General features: G+C 55.4%; 1 protein-coding gene across 5 annotated transcripts in view; it reads left to right on the plus strand.

Annotated features, from left to right (window-relative positions):
• Positions 1–2,520: 2,520 nt before the first annotated feature.
• The window catches only part of MICALL1 (MICAL like 1), a 35,764-nt gene continuing 23,464 nt past the window's right edge, over positions 2,521–14,820 (plus strand). The window contains exons 1-4 of one of the 5 annotated variants that reach the window (XM_024239870.3): positions 2,521–2,926; positions 8,011–8,059; positions 8,500–8,641; positions 14,179–14,267. In XM_024239870.3, coding sequence (XP_024095638.3) covers positions 2,781–2,926; positions 8,011–8,059; positions 8,500–8,641; positions 14,179–14,267 — 426 coding nt within the window. In that variant the 5' untranslated portion in view covers positions 2,521–2,780. Of the gene's footprint in view, positions 2,927–5,429; positions 5,547–7,490; positions 7,635–8,010; positions 8,060–8,499; positions 8,642–14,178; positions 14,268–14,820 lie in introns of those variants that run through there. The other 4 variants (XM_054543419.2, XM_024239871.3, XM_063723052.1 and 1 more) reach the window with 4 other exon arrangements.

Below are 14,820 nucleotides of genomic sequence, written 5' to 3' on the forward strand. Positions count from 1 at the left end.
ACTTCAAAACATTGTGAGCTGACTCAGATAATGAGCTTATGAAGCCCACAAATGGCTAATGGGAGTGACCAGGCTGTGCTGTGTAAGCTATTAGTACGACAACAGGATCAGATCTGGAGCTGTCTTCAGGGACCTAAAGGGAGCCCTTTAGGCTAGTGAGGACAGAGCTATAATCCCTCCTGGTTTCTTTTGTTTGTTTTTGGTTTTTTTGTTTTTTTAAACGGAATCTCGCTCTGTTGCCCAGGCTGGAGTGCAGTGGTGCGATCTCAGCTCACTGCAACCTCCGCCTCCCGGGTTCAAGCCATTCTCCTGCTGGGATTACAGGCGTGTGCCACCACGTCCAGCTAATTTTTTGTATTTTTAGTAGAGACGGGGTTTCACCATGTTAGCCAGGCTGGTCTCGATCTCCTGACCTTGTGATCCGCCTGCCTTGGCCTCCCAAAGTGCTGGGATTACAGGCGTGAGCCAAAAAAACCCACCGTCTTTGAGATGGAGTCTCGCTCTGTCGCCCAGGCTGGAGTGCAGTGGCGCGATCTTGGCTCACTGCAACCTCTGCCTCCCAGGTTCAAGCGATTGTTCTGCCTCAGCCTCTCGAGTAGCTGGGACTATAGGCACGTGCCACCACTCCCGGCTAATTTTTTTATTTTTAGTAGACACGGGCTTTCACCATCTTGGCCAGGCTGGTCTTGAACTTCTGACCTCGTGATCCGCCCACCTTGGCCTCCCAAAGTGCTGGGATTACAGTGAGCCACCGCGCCCGGCCCAGTGTTTTGTATTTTTAGTACAGACGGGGTTTCACCACGTCGGCCAGGCTGTTCTCAAGCTCCTGACCTCAGGTGATCCACCTACCTCGGCCTCCCAAAATGCTGGGATTACAGGCATGAGCTATGGCGCCCAAACCCCCGCCCTAGGTTTTAATGGGAGTCCTGGGTGGTCTTTGAAGGCCTAGGTGGATGCTGGTGTCAGGATCCTGAACCCAAGTCCCCGATTTCATAAAAAGCACCCGGAATCCTGCTTTCCTGCCGCTGTTATCCTACAGGGGACAGGGCAGGAGTTGGCAGCCCAGGGCTGGTGAGAAGTCCAGAGGGCTAGCCAGGCACTCTGGCCACGCTCTTCCTAGGTGGCCTGAGAGTCCGTATACTGAGCCAAGATGGCGGCCTCCCAGCTGCAGGAGTGTTAGGCCAGCCCAGATTTGCAAGGTGGGTTCTCCAGGCCCTGGGCCAGTATTCTGGACTGGGACTCGGTGGACTTTAAAGAGGTAGAATTCCCTAAGTCGGCCTCTCTCCTTGATAATTTACCCAGAATGGCCCAGATGACAATCTGGGTACAAAATATTTCAGTCCATTTCATCATGTTTACCAAGTACCAGGTGTCAATAGAATTTACGAGTGATAACTAAAGGGTAAGGCACTTTACATCTTAATCCTCTCAGCCACCTTGTAAAGCAGGTATTATCCCCATTTTTAAGTCGTGGAAACTGAGGTCCAGGGAGGCACAAGATCGCATGACTAAGGGAGTGGGGAAAGCCAGGATTGGTGCTCAGGGGTGATGAAGATGACTAAGACCCTGTTCCTTCCCTTGGGAGAGAGCGACATACCCACTCCAGCTAACTATTGCATGGGTCAGGCTGACATCACCACCTCTGCAGCAGATGGAGGCTGATTCATCTGTGGGAGAGTCAGGAGGGGCCTCTGCGGAAGGGTCGGCTGGCTGGAAGGGTCAGCTGGCTGGAAGGGTCGGTTGGCTGGCGGGGGTCTTGAAGAGGGCAAAGATAGAGAATGAGCCTTGGGGAGGTTCCAGGGCCAGATGCGAACTGCCTGTATGCCTCCCAGGCAGGGGCCTCCTTGGCCTAGGTCCTTCCCATAGGAGCTCAAACCACCACCACACTAACCATGGCTGAGGGGACCCGGCAGGCCGCAGTGGGGAGGGACGAGATCCCTGAGCTTACACAGGGGCTGAGGGGAGCTCAGTGAATCACCAAGGGGACACCTGGACCGACGGTGGCAGAGGGGCGCGTGGGTCTCCCTGCCAAGCTATGGGGGAGGGGATGGTGGACATGAGAACTTCCAGCTCAGCGGTGCTTTAGGGTGGGGAGCCGGGGTGAGGGAAGCTGGTGGCCATCCGGGGGGTGCTCTGGGGTCTGCAGGGGAACTGCCTCCCCAAACTTTCAAGCTTGGGGTGGAAGGGGGGATTTGCGGTCATTAGGAGCGGGAAGGAGGCCGGATGGGAGCACGAGGTGTCCCGCCTCCAAAGGGTGGAGGGCTCCCGGTGGGCGGCGCGGCTGCGGCCGCGGCGGTGAAGTCATCGTGGGAGTGGCCCGCTTGCGGCGGGTGCGGGGGCTTCGCGGGCACCCAGTGGAGCAGCGGGGGCCCGGCGCCGTCGAGGGGCGGGCGATGGGGCGCCGGCCAGTCTTGGTAGGGGTGGGCTCCGCACTGGGGGCGGAGACGCTGCTGGGTGGGGCGCGCCTCGGGCGCGGACGGAGGCGGCGGGACGCCCGCGCCCACGGCCGGCCCACAATGAGGCGAGCGGGCAGCGCGGAGTAGGCGGCGGCCGGCCGGGCCGGGCCACGCGGCGGCGCTGCTTGGGCAGGTTGGGGCAGGGCCGCGGGGCGCCCGAGCGAGGACACCGCGGCCCCGCCTCCGCCCCTCCCCGCGCCCTGCCGGTCGGCGCCCGAGCTCGGAGCCGCAGCCGCAGCCGGAAACCGGGCCCGCGCGGCGGCCGCCGTCCCGGCCGAGCCGGGTCCCCGAAGCCGGAGCCGGAGCCGGGCGGGCCGCGGGGTCATGGCTGGGCCGCGGGGCGCGCTGCTGGCCTGGTGCCGCCGCCAGTGCGAGGGCTACCGCGGCGTGGAGATCCGCGACCTGAGCAGCTCCTTCCGGGACGGCCTGGCCTTCTGCGCCATCCTGCACCGGCACCGGCCCGACCTACTGTGAGTGCGGGGCCCCGGGCGGGGCGGGCGGGCGGCGCGGGGCGGGCTGGGGCCGCGACTGCCGCCCCCCTCAGTGACACGAAGCCCGGGCGGTGACAGGCGCCGCCCCCGGACACGGAGACGCCGACCCCCCCGACGGCCCCGGACGCCGGGCGGGTCCCTGAGACCCCGGCCCAGGGCGCCCCTCCCCCGCCCGGCCACCCTGACCCCGCCCGTGGGACCCCGAACTCTCCCCCGAGGCTGGTCCCTGCGCGAGGGACACTGGCCCCGCCCACAGAGCAATGATTTCCGCCGAGGATCGCTGAACCCCTAAGCCCTTGACCTCTTTGAAGGGGTGTTGAGCCCTTTTGGGGGGCCCTGGGCCTCTCCTACCCTAAACTCCTCTCCACGGGCTCGCCGGGCCTCCCCTCTCCCCCGAGGCTTCCCACTCGGGGTGGCCCCTTGCTCCGGGTGTGCAGGTGAACCCCCACTTCTCTGACCCCCAAATAGGAGCTTGTCTCCAGACAGTAGCACAGTTCCCGGCACAGAGGAGACCTCGGCTAACAGGTGTTGGATGAATGGATGTACAGACCCTGTGCTTTCCCCACGCCCCCCCAGTTCGGACGCAGCCCTGCCTCCCGGGTGTGTGTGCTCGATGGCCCTGCTGCCCTCCTCAGTGTGGCACGCAGGTGGGGCGCGCAAGAGGAGTCACAGGCGGGCGATGTTGGGAAAACTCCTAGGATCCGATTGACAGACACCAACCGGCTGCTGCAGGTTGTGAAATGTCCCCTTCCTGCCCAGAGCTGCCCGATGAGGTTCTCATGGGAAAATGCATTCAGACTCCCCAGAACAGTTGACTTGGAGCCTCTGTCTTTGCTCTCTCTGCCTTGAGCCCTGGAACCTCTCTTCCTTTCGTCCCTTCATTCCTGAAACACTGGGTGAGTTTATCTGGTGCCATTCCTTGCACTTCAGGTCTCACCTGTGAATCAGGGAGGAGAGTTCTGGTCCCTACCCCTTTTGCATGCAGCCCTCTTGCCAGGGCTCCCCCAGCCTGGCAGATGGAGGCTTTCTGTGCCTGTTCCACCTCCACATTTGCACTGTCGGAGGGCAGCATCTGGGAGGGCTTCTAAGGGATTGCCTCAGGATTCCATGGTGCAGATGCACCTGGTTTACCTGTGTGTACCCTGCAGTACTGTGTCTGTGAGTGGTGGCTTGGGCCCTGGAGGAGAGGGTTTTTGGGGCTGTGGATACAGAAGGGAACAAGATGAGGTGGTCATGTAGGTGGGCCCCTGCCCACTGTGGGGCATGTGACACCCATACTAATGGAAGCACAAGGTTGATGCCTGGTTGCCCAGGAGCAGGGGGTAGAAGGATGGAGGAAAAGGGCACCAGGGTTGGACCTGGGCATTGGAAGGGAGGGCCCAAGGGGTCTTCTATTTTGTCTGAGGGGCAGGAGTGAGGCAGGAAGCAGGGACAAACCCAGTGTGGGAGGGGACTTGGGTGTGAAGCAAAGCCATTTGGTAGGCCTGAGCCTGTCGGCATCAAAGTAAATAAAGGCCGCCTGGTTTGTGTTTAGCTTCTCCATGTCTTAGGCTCATGGCCTTGGGTCCTCATGGGTTCTCTCCAGGCATCAGTGTCCTCATCTGTGAGGTGGGATTGATAATGTGACACAGCTCACAGAAATGTGAGGACTGCATGAGATAACAAGCATTCAGTTAACATTAGTTACTGTAAATAATCTTGGGTCTCACTCTGTCCCACTCACAGAGTGGGGTCTCACTCTGTCACCCAGGCTGGAGTGCAGTGGCACAATCATGGCTCACTGCAGCCCCCACCTCCTGGGCTCAAGCGATCCTCCCACCTCAACCTCCCGAGTAGCTGGGACCACAGGCACACGCCACCATGCCTGTCTAATTTTTTTGTATTTGTAGAGATGGGTTTTCGCCATGTTGCCCAGGCTGGTCTTGAACTCTTGAGCTCAAGTAATCTGCCTACCTCAGCCTCCCAAAATGCTGGGATTACAGGCATGAGCCACCATGCCTGGCCCAATAACAATGTTTGATTTCTTCATTTATTCAACCAGTATTTGTAGAGTTATTACTCTGTGCTGGACACTGTACCTGGTAATGGAAGTACCAATGAACAAAACAGGCAACCCTACACGCTCTCCCACACCTGTAGGGGAAACGTGTATAAATGATGATGGCAATTCCATGTACCCTATCAGAGGGCTGGGGGTGGGAGACCTCCTAGGGAGAATATAGTCTTCAAGGAGATGGCAGGAGCCAGGTGAAGGCTGCTGGGTGGACGTTCTGGCATGGGACCCCGTCTGAGCAAAGGCGAGGGGCGGGAGGTGTGTGCAAAGCTGGAGGCCGTGTAGCTGAGTGGGGAGCACAAGGTAGCGAGTTGGGAGATGCGGTTGGGACAGATGGCTGACAGCTGCTTTTGCTGGCTAAGGAGCATGGATAGGGGCCTCAGGGAACCATGCAGGTTTTTTTTTTGTTTTTGTTTTTGTTTTTTTGAGATGGAGGCCTGTCACCCAGGCTGGAGTGCAATGGCGCGATCTCGGCTCACCACAACCTCTGCCTCCCGGGTTCAAGTGATTCTCCTGCCTCAGCCTCCCAAGTAGCTGGGATTACAGGTGCGCACCACTATGCCTGGCTAATTTTTGTAGTTTTTAGTAGAGATGGGGTTTCACCATGTTGGCCAGGCTGGTCTCGAACTCCTGACCTCAGGTGATCCGCCTGCCTCGGCCTCCCAAAGTGCTGGGATTACAGGCGTGAGCCACCATGCCTGGCCGAGCCACGTAGGTTTTAAGCAAGGGAGGGATGTGGCTGGAAAAAGTGTGCAGGGGAGGGTGGCTCCCCTTCTGAGATCCAGAATCATGTCCAGGCATTCATTTTCAATATTGCCAGCCCATTGCACAGGAGAAGAGCTGAGGCCCAGGTCCCACATAATGTGTAGGGAAGCCCTCAGTGGTCGGTTGGGAGGATCTCCGTGAGAGTAGGGGTGGCCTAGGGTGAGGGCAAGAATCATCTCCTATAGTGGTTCAGGCTTCTGGGGCTGTGGGCCCTGCCTGGGTGAACCCAGTGTTGGCCCAGGGCTCTGCTGGGACGAGGGTTGTGGGGGCTGGCCCATCCCTCCGCACCACCCGAAATCCAGACATGCTTAAGCTCCTTTGAGGGCGTGGACCATGTGGGTTTCATTTCTGTGTCCTTCATCTTCCCCAGAGCCAAGTAGAACTCCGCAGGCCTCTGAAGACTCTCAGAAAATATATGTGTTACCAAAACACAGATGTTAATTAGGGACAGAGATGGGGGTGGAAGAAGTTGGAAGAAAACCTGCAGGATCCTGAAGGTTTTTTACAGTTTTCACACTGTTTTCAGCATTGATTCATTCAACAAACATTTACGGAGCATCTTCGAAATTTGGGGAACTTTGTAGGGAGTTGGGGGCACAGAGTAGCTAGAATGTGACCCCAGCCTTCTAGGAACACTTCTGGGGTGACCAAAATAAATGGCTGAGACAAGTTGTTTTTGTCTTATTTGGTCTTGGAAAAAGCCTCTGTTGGGGGCTGGGTACCATGGTGTTTTCCTCGCCCTGTCACAGTGTCATGAACCGGACCGGGAGACAGCGGTTTCGAGAGGTGAAACACCTTGCTAAGGTCGCACTCTGAGGCAGTGGCAGAAAAGGGGAGCTAGGGAGGCAGCCCAGGGGAGAAGGAAGTGGCCTGGTCAGAGTGGCAAAAAGGGAGCTGGTGCCCAGACTTAGTCACCATCCCTCTCCCCGTCCACCCAGCCCTGGGGCACCAGACCCCTTCTAGGGTCCTCAAGCAACTCTTTCCTGCCCAGGGTTCACAGTCCCTGGCCCCTGCCTGGAAAAGTGTTGGGGGCAGGAGGAGGGGGCTGTGCTTACCCGGCTCCCTCATATCTGTGAGGCCTGCCCTTTACCAAGCTGGGACTCCACCAGCTTGGGAGGTGGTACTAGTGCTTTTCCTGATTTGCAGATGGGACAATGAATGCTGGAAGGACTGCTGATCCCCCCAACCCCATGGTCACATGGGAATTCAGCCCTCAGAGGTGGCGTGGCCTGCTCTTGCCTCTGCCCATCCATCTCTGGCAGTCAGGGCTGCAGTTTTCAGCCATAGAAGGGCAAGGCTGCATGCGGGTGCACCCGGGAGGCTGCCCGGCGGGAAGACTGAGCTGCCTCTGCTGGTTTCAGTGGCCTGGAGTGGGGAGGGAGGCGGGGGATAAATAAAGCCTGCGGGCCAGCCAGCTGTCCCGTGCTGGGGCCCCCAGGCAGGCCCTGCCACCTCTCACCTGTCCCAGTTTAGAAACTAGAAAATCCCTCACTGCTTCCCCAATGGAAGCTGCCCCAGGAGTGGCCCAGTGGGGCCAACCAGCTGTTCTGTGCCAGCAGCTCCGGAGTATGTACATTTCCACTCTGGTTCAAATTTGTTCTTCTATTCGCGGCCCCATTAAGAAAAACATTCATCTGCAGGCTGGACCGGGTTGGGATTCAGCAAGTTGGTGTGGCTTCTCTGAGTGTGTGATGCATCTGCAGGGGCCTGTGAGCAGTGGAAGGGCCAGACATGTGGATTCCCAGGGCTGGTGGCTTCCTTTCTCCAGGCCTCAGTGTCCTCATCTATAAAATGAGATCAATTCTTGCCAAACAGAGTTGCTGTGAAAAGAAAGTAAATGAGACAGAGGAGCCCAGCACTGCGCCCTGGGTGAGGTCACATGCGGGTCTTAGTTGTGTCTTTGCCACGGACTCCAGAAGTGGCTTCCTGCAGAGAGGGAAAGGATCTTAAGCTTGAAAGTCTGGGCTTGAGCCCCACCCCTTCCCAGTGATTTCCCAGCCTCTGCTTGGATGCCTCCAGGGCCCGTGAACTCATGCCCTGCCCTGGCAGCTCCAGCTCTAGCAGCAAATGTTTGCTGCCTCAGTTTCCCCCTTAGTAATCCACAGACTCCCCCCAGCAACCCTGCTGAGGTTGATGCTGGCTGGGACAAGGTCTTCTCTGTTCAGCTCCTTTCTGACTCTGACCCTGCCCCTATTCCCCAGTCACCTCCCCTCTTGACCAGTCCTCCTCCCTTTGCCTCTTGCAGAGATTTTGATTCGCTTTCCAAGGACAATGTCTTCGAGAATAACCGTTTGGTAAGTTCCCAGACAGATGGAAGCCCAAGAGGCTGTGTGTGTGTGTGTGTGTGTGTGTGTGTGTGTGTGTGTGTGTGTGTGTGTGTGTGTGTGTGTGTGTGTGTGTGTGTGTGTGTGTGTGTGTGTGTGTGTGTGTGTGTGTGTGGTGGGGAGGGCAGGGGTCTTGCACGGTGGCTGCCTTTGTACACTGGCTCTGGCTGCACCTTTCCCCACCCTCTGCTTCCCACCAGCCCCCTCATGCATGGAGCACCAGGCTTCCCCTTTCTCCAGGCCGTCCTGTGGCTCTTGGGTGGGATTAATACTGAAGGGAGCCCACAGTCACCCCATCCCACCGAAGGGAGCTGGGCCTAGGCTGAGGGGTCGCCCCCTAACGCTGCCTCCTCCTCGGCCTCCTCTTCCTGCTGCGGCTGCTCCCACCCTTGCACCTGTCACCACCCCAGGCCTTTGAAGTGGCTGAGAAGGAGCTGGGGATCCCCGCTCTCCTGGACCCCAATGACATGGTCTCCATGAGCGTCCCTGACTGCCTCAGCATCATGACCTATGTGTCCCAGTATTACAACCACTTCTGCAGTCCTGGCCAAGGTGAGAGGGGGACTCAGCCTTTCACGGAGGCTGGCCCAGGGGGTGGCCCTGGGGATGTTCGATGCTTGCTACTGGTTTTCTGAGTTGTAAACAGGCTGCTGAGGAGTGTATCATTCATTTACTTATTCATTCATTCACTCATTGAAATATTTCTTTTTTTTTTTTGAGACAGAGTTTCGCTCTTTTTTTTTTTTGAGATGGAGTCTTGCCCTGTCACCCAGGCTGGAGTGTGATGGCACAATCTCGGCTCACTGCGACCTCCGCCTCCCGGGTTTAACCTCCTGCCTCAGACTCCCGAGTAGCTGGGATTACAGGCACCCGGCACCACGCCTGGCTAATTTTTTGTGTCTTTAGTAGAGACAGGGTTTCACTATGTTGCCCAGGCTGGTCTTGAACTCTTGACCTCGTGATCTGCCCGCCTTGGCCTCTCCAAGTGCTGGGATTACAGGCGTGAGCCGCCGTGCCCAGTCCCACTTTTTTTTTTTGAGATGGAGTTTCGCTCTTGTTGCACAGGCTAGAGTGCAATGGCGCGATCTTGTCTCACTGCAACCTCCGCTTCCTGAGTTTAAGCGATTCTCCTGTCTCAGCCTCCTGAGTAGCTGGGATTAGAGGCACCTGCCACTACACCTGGCTAATTTTTGGTATTTTTAGTAGAGATGAGGTTTCACCATGTTGGCCAGGCTGGTCTTGAACTCCTGACCTCAGGTGATCTGCCCGCCTCGGCCTCCCAAAGTGCTGGGACTACAGGCATGAGCCACTGGTGCCCGTCCTGAAATATTTCTTGAGTAAAAGAGCCCTGTGCTGGGCTCTGGGGATGCACCTGTGAATGTAATCGCTGCTGAAGTCCCATGGGGGAGATAGACACCAAACACACCCACCAGAAAATGAACACAATCACATCAGAGGAGACACAGCAGGTTGCGTTCATCTGCTGCGTGGAGTCCACCTCCCCGGCATCCACCCTCACTTCCTGTTTGCAGACACTTCCTTGGGTTTTTCCTCCAGCAGGGAAGTGGCCCTGTCTGGTGAGGCTGCTGTGCTGTCTTCCACAGAAGTGACTGAGAGCTGAGAGGCTGGGGAACTGGGGAACCAGAGTTGCAGGGGCTACAAGGTGACCTTGGTTCTGAGTGAGGTCACTGGGCATTCCCATGCAAGAACCTCCCTTGGGGGTAGCTGGGCCTCCCCTTCTGCAGAGAGGAAATAGGCCCAGAGAGGGGAAGCAAGGAGCTCAAGATCACACAGCAGACAAACTGAACAGCTGGGTTAAGAATCCAGGTGTACTGAATCCTACGCTGGGTTCCTGCTGTCCCTGGGTCTGAGTAGAGCCCGTTTCAGCCCCTCCTCCCTCCTGCCTCTGCTCTCGGTCTAGACAGTCCTGGCGCAACTCTTTTTTTTTTTTTTTTTTTTTTTGTTACGGAGTTTTGCTCTTGCTGCCTAGGCTGGAGTGCAATGGCGCGATCTCAGCTCACTGCAACCTCTGCCCTCGGGGTTCAAGCGATTCTCCTGCTTCAGCCTCCTGAGTAGCTGGGATTACAGGCATGCGCCAACATGTCCGGCTAATTTTTGTATTCTTAGTAGAGATGGGGTTTCGCCACTTTGACCAGGCTGGTCTCAAACTCCTGACCTGAGGCAATCCACTTGCCTCGGCCTCCTAAAGTGGTAGGATTACAGGCATGAGCCACTGCGCCCAGCCATGGCCCAACTCTTTAAAGTGTTTTATGAAGTCAGAGATTTCTTTTCTTTTTCTTTTTTTTTTTTTTTTTGAAATGGAGTTTCACTCTTCTTGCCCAGGCTGGAGTGCCATGGCGCAGTCTCGGCTCACTGCAACCTCCACCTCCCGGGTTCAAGCGATTCTCCTGTCTTAGCCTCCCAAGTAGCTGGGATTACAGGCACCCGCCACCACGCCCGGCTAATTTTTGTAGTTTTAGTAGAGATGGGGTTTCACCATGTTGGCCAGGCTGGTCTCGAATTCCTGACCTCAGGTAATCCACCCACCTCAGCCTCCCAAAGTGCTGGGATTACAGGCATGAGCCACTGCACCCAGCCATCTTTTCTTTCATTATATATATATATATGTATATATATACACACACATGTATATACATATACACGCATATACATATATATGTACATATATTATGTGTATATATGTACATATATTATGTGTATATATGCGTTCACACACACATACACACACACACACACATATATATATATTTTTTTTTTGAAACAGAGTTTTACTTGTTGTGTTGCCTAGGCTGGAGTGCAGTGGCATGATCACAGCTCAATGCGTCCTCAACCTTCCTGGGCTGCGGTGATCCTCCTACCTCAGCCTACTGAGAAGCTGGGACTACTGGTGCATGCAACCACACCCAGCTAATTTTTATATTTTTTGTAGAGGTGGAGTATCACCATGTTACCCAGGTTGGTCTTGAACTCCTAAGCTTAAGAGATCTACCCTTCTCGGCCTCCCAAAGTGCTCGGATTACAGGCGTGAGCCCCTATGCCCAGCCATAAATAAATAACTTTAGAAAAAAAAGAAAAGAGAGCCGGGTGAAGTGGCTCATGCCTGTAATCCCAGCACTTTGGGAGGCCAAGGCAGGCGGATTGCTGTTGAGACCAGACTGGGCAACATAGCAAGAACCTGTCTCTACCAAAATATGGTGGCACACCTGTAGTCCTAGCTACTTGGGAGGTTGAGGTGGGAGGTTTGCTTGAGGCCAGTAGTTCGAGGCTGTGCTGAGCTATGATCACACCAGTGCACTCCAGCCTGGGCAACAGAGCGAGACCCCATCCCTAAGCACAAAAAATAAACAAGAAAATTTAGAACATGGCAAAAACAGAAAAATTAAAATAATATGTTATACCCCTTCCCCCTGATGTAACACTAGGGATTAAAATAATTGAACAAATAGCATTATGTATATTTTAATAGAAAACAAAATGAAAGTATTTCCAGACCCCAGAGGCTTTGGTGAGAGGCAGTCTAAGGTTGGGGTTAAGAGCATGGACTCAAAATTTTCACTCTGCCATTTCCTCTTTGGGTGACCATGAGTCAGTTATTTAACCACTCTGCCTCAGTTTCCCTTTTGCAGTGAGGATAGGAATAACACCCATCTCACAGGGTTGACTTGAGGAGTAAATGAGGAAATGTGTAAACCAGTGTTTGGCACCTATTTAAATTAGTATTCTTTTTTTTTGAGACACAGTCTTGCTGTGTCATCCAGGCTGGAGCTCAGTGGCACAACTTTGGCAGACTGCAGCCTCTGCCTCCCAGGTTCAAGCGATTCTCATGCCTCAGTCTCTCAAGTAGCTGGGATTACAGGTGCGCACCACCACGCCTGGCTTAATTTTTGTATTTTTAGTAGAGATGGGGTTTCACTATGTTGGCCGGGCTGGTCTGGGATTTCTGACCTCAAGTGATCCACCCACCTTGGCCTCCCAAAGTGCCGGGATTACAGGTGTGAGCCACTGCGCCCAGCCAAGATTAGTATTCTTACTACTTCTTATTTCACTGATTAACGTTTAGCTGGATTCCTTAGAATCGCAATTCAGCCTTAGCCCGCAGCCTTCCTTGTGGCCAAACCTGAATCTCTCTCTACTGAGCTCTTCTCTGGGACTCTGTGGGGTGGGTTGGGTGTGGGCAGCTGTTGGTGGTACCCAGCTCATTCGTTGGCCCTCTCTGGGCAGCCTGGTGGGCAGGGGCAGCCCTGGTGGGCACAGCTTACTGTGCTGAGTGTGGACATGGGCACTCCCTCGCCCTGCAGGGATTCTCATTGATAAAGGTACGGTTTGTGGCAGACAGTCCCTTCTCTGTTACGCTGCCCGTATTTTCAACCTTGCAATGTATTTTCGCCGGGCGCGGTGGCTCACGCCTGTAATCCCAGCACTTTGGGAGGCTGAGGCAGGCGGATCACAAGGTCAGGAGATCGAGACCACGGTGAAACCCCGTCTCTACTAAAAATACAAAAAATTAGCCGGGCGCAGTGGCGGGCGCCTGTAGTCCCAGCTACTCGGGAGGCAGAGGCAGGAGAATGGCGTGAACCCGGAAGGCGGAGCTTGCAGTGAGCCAAGATCGCGCCACAGCACTCCAGCCTGGGAGACAAAGCGAGACTCCATCTCAAAAAAAAAAATGTATTTTCATACCTTCTCTAATAAATCTGCCTTTTGTAATTAAAAAAAAAGGTACAGTTTATGCCTTTCATACAACTTGGCCCCTAAATGCAAAGCATTTTTATCCCATCTGCTGCTTAAGCAAAGGAAACAGTGATGTGTTCCAACTCTGGAGGCAAAGCTGGCTGTTCGACTCCCCCAGATGGTCCTGTACTGTACTTTCTGGGCGAGTGGAGGCATTTCAAGAGTGACTTTGACTAGCCTTGACTTTTTACCAGACTGGGTAACTTTGGAGCCTGCCCCTGGCTGAGATGTCGCGGCACTGTGCTGAGTGTTCAGCTGTGCCACCACGCTCAGTGGGTGCCAGTGACCCCGGGAACAACAGACAGACCCCCACCCTGGAGGAGCTGCAGCCTGCTCAGGGAGCCAGGGCATGAGTGAAGGAAGCCGAGCGGCTGTGGGAAATCAGAAAGGGGTTGGGGAGTAATTCAGGATTAAATCCAGCTTCTTCGTGTGGCTTCTAAGGGCCTCTCCCCAGTCAGCTGGAGCCACTCCCGGCACCAACCATAGTGTTGTTGAATTTCTTTCTTTTTTTTTTTGAGACAGAGTCTTGCTCGGTTGCCCAGGCTGGAGTGCAGTGGCGCTATCTCAACTCACTGTAACCTCCACCTCCCAGGTTCGAGTGATTCTCCTACTTTAGCCTTCCGAGTGGCTGAGTGGCTGTGATTATAGGCGCGCACCACCACGTCCAGCTAATTTTTGTATTTTTAGTAGAGATGGGGTTTCACTATGTTGGCCAGGCTGGTCTTGAACTCCTGACCTCAAATGATCCACCCACTTCAGCCTCCCAAAGTGCTGGGATTATAGGCGTGAGCCACTGTGCCCGGCCTGAGGAGCTGAGTCTTAGAGGAACCCAGGGTGGGTAGGTTTGTTCTGGTGAGGGGGTGTGCAGGCCGGGTTCTGGCCCCCGATACCCACTTGGGGATAGGCAGCACAGCTCCTTGTCAACCCCAAGGAGGCAGCCCCTTTCCTGAGCTGTCAGGCCAGCACCATGTGGTTCCTTTCTTTTCCTTTCCTTCACCTCCTCTACCCTGGGGGCAGGGAAGCTGCTGGTGCAGCCACACGCGGGTGCTGTGTTCTGTGATCGTACTGTGGCACCATTGTTCGGATTGGCTCTGTGCAGTAGGAGTCACTCTCCCTATTTGATGGAGGTTCAGTGAGGTTCATGGCTTGCCCTCAGCGCTTGGCTTAAAACTGGAAGCGTCCCCGGGCCCGCGTGAAGCGGGAGCCAGCTCCTGTCCCACTGCATTAGGTGGTCTGCCTTAAGGTGATGGCTACAGGTCTCAAATCTTCAGCCAGGTTGGTACCTCCTGGGACTCCAGGATCTCCACCTGCTTCAGGACCCCTTTCCCATCTCTTGGCAGCTGGTGTCTCACCACCCAGAAAGGGCCTGGCACCCTGTTCCCTGCCGTCTGTAGCACCCACTCCAGTGGAACCAGAAGATGTGGCTCAGGTAGGCAGATCCCTGGAGAGGTGGGAGGGCCGGGGGTGGAGGGGGCGAGTTATGTGGACAACTATCATTGCAGTGACTGGGTCATGTGAGGAAGTTAGCCCTGACAGTGTTCAGAGGGTGCTTGTTCTCTGTCCCTGCCCTACTGGCTTTGGGAACAGGTGTCCCTGACTGGGGCAGTGAGGCATGGGTCAGGAGGCCAGTCCCTTTCTATGGGCAGGGAGCCCTACCTCCTTCTCCAGGACTCAGGTGGGGTCAGGAGTTGCCAGCTCTGGCAAGGGGAGAGAGGGCAGTCCACACTGCTGACTTCACCATCATGGGACTGTCAGGAGTTACACACGTAGTAAAGCAAAGATTCCCTTTGATTCCTGTGGAGACAGCTTTAAACTTCCCGGCTTGATTTCCTTTAATCCTCTCAACAACCCAGGGAGGTCAGCATTATGGGCCCTGATATGCAGATGAGGAAACTGAGGCTCAGTGAGGTTTAGTCATTTGTCCAAGGTTACTTAGTAAGGAAGTGGGGGCCAACTGCCAGTCACTTGTTTGAAGGGCTTAG

The sequence above is a fragment of the Pongo abelii genome, chromosome 23 (genome assembly GCF_028885655.2).
Source record: "Pongo abelii isolate AG06213 chromosome 23, NHGRI_mPonAbe1-v2.0_pri, whole genome shotgun sequence".
In the NCBI taxonomy this organism is placed as follows: Eukaryota; Metazoa; Chordata; class Mammalia; order Primates; family Hominidae; genus Pongo; species Pongo abelii.